At 64.3% G+C, this 1,060-nt stretch overlaps 1 protein-coding gene across 1 annotated transcript in view; it reads left to right on the top strand.

Annotated features, from left to right (window-relative positions):
• The window catches only part of NKAIN1 (Na+/K+ transporting ATPase interacting 1), a gene marked incomplete at both ends in the record, with an annotated part of 3,855 nt that overhangs the window by 705 nt on the left and 2,090 nt on the right, over positions 1–1,060 (top strand). The window contains one exon of the mRNA XM_008936266.1: positions 423–483. Within this exon, the coding sequence (XP_008934514.1) occupies positions 423–483 (61 nt within the window). The remainder of the gene's footprint in view (positions 1–422; positions 484–1,060) is intronic.

The following is a 1,060-nucleotide window of genomic DNA, read 5'->3' as shown; positions in this document are numbered from 1 at the left end:
CCTCCTGGGGACATAGGACAGGGCCACGGCTGAGTGTGTCCCGGGGAGCCTTGGGGGGGCTGCAGGAAAGTAAAGCTTTAAAGGGAATTGGGGTGCAGAGCAGCTGCCGTGCACCCACCAAAGGGGCACCCAGCACCACGTGGGGCCCAGCACCCTCTGCACAGCTTGCCCGGTGGGGTGCCAGCCCAAGAGCCACCACCCTTGTCCCCCTGCCACAGCCAAAACCACCCGACCTCACTGCATCCCTGAGCAGCACCAGGACCCACAGGAGATGGGCTCCAGCACCACGGCAGCCCTGATCCTGCTCGGGGACCCCCAGGGCTGCTCCCGGGCACCCACCTGGCAGCACCCACCCACACCGTGCCCTCGTGGCTCCCATCACCCCAATAACCCACTGCTCTCTCCCTGCTTTCCTTGCACAGCTCTTTGGCTTCGTCTACGCCTGCTACGTCAGCAAAGTGTTCCTGGAGGAAGAGGACAGCTGTGAGTGCTTCTGTTCTTCATGGGAGGGGGACACCCCCAGTGCCACGGGGCTGGGGGAGCGACGTCTAGATCGCTGAACCCCTTTATTTGGGTTTTTTTTGCCCCATTTTTCCATCTGCAAGGAGGCAGATGCATTGGGGTGTGATGTGCCACCCGCAGTGCCCCCATCCCAGCCCTGGGGAGGGGGCTGGACCCTGGCCAGGGCAGGGAGAGGAGGGGGAAGTGGAGGCTCAGCCCTGAGCTGCTGCGTCTCCCAGGCACTCACAGCCTTCGGGGGCAGAGGTGGGACCAGTTTGGTGTCATCCCAGGTGAGAGGTCAGGTCTTGTCCCCACACCAGCCTGAGGAGAGCCACCCGCAGTGCCCCCATCCCAGCCCTGGGGAGGGGGCTGGACCCTGGCCAGGGCAGGGAGAGGAGGGGGAAGTGGAGGCTCAGCCCTGAGCTGCTGCGTCTCCCAGGCACTCACAGCCTTCGGGGGCAGAGGTGGGACCAGTTTGGTGTCATCCCAGGTGAGAGGTCAGGTCTTGTCCCCACACCAGCCTGAGGAGAGCATCGTGGTGCTGAGTCAGGTTCCTGCT

This window comes from Merops nubicus, unplaced genomic scaffold (assembly GCF_000691845.1).
Source record: "Merops nubicus isolate BGI_N331 unplaced genomic scaffold, ASM69184v1 scaffold27262, whole genome shotgun sequence".
In the NCBI taxonomy this organism is placed as follows: Eukaryota; Metazoa; Chordata; class Aves; order Coraciiformes; family Meropidae; genus Merops; species Merops nubicus.
The sequence above is the reverse complement of the archived record's forward strand: the minus strand, read 5'-3'. Positions and strand labels throughout refer to the sequence as shown.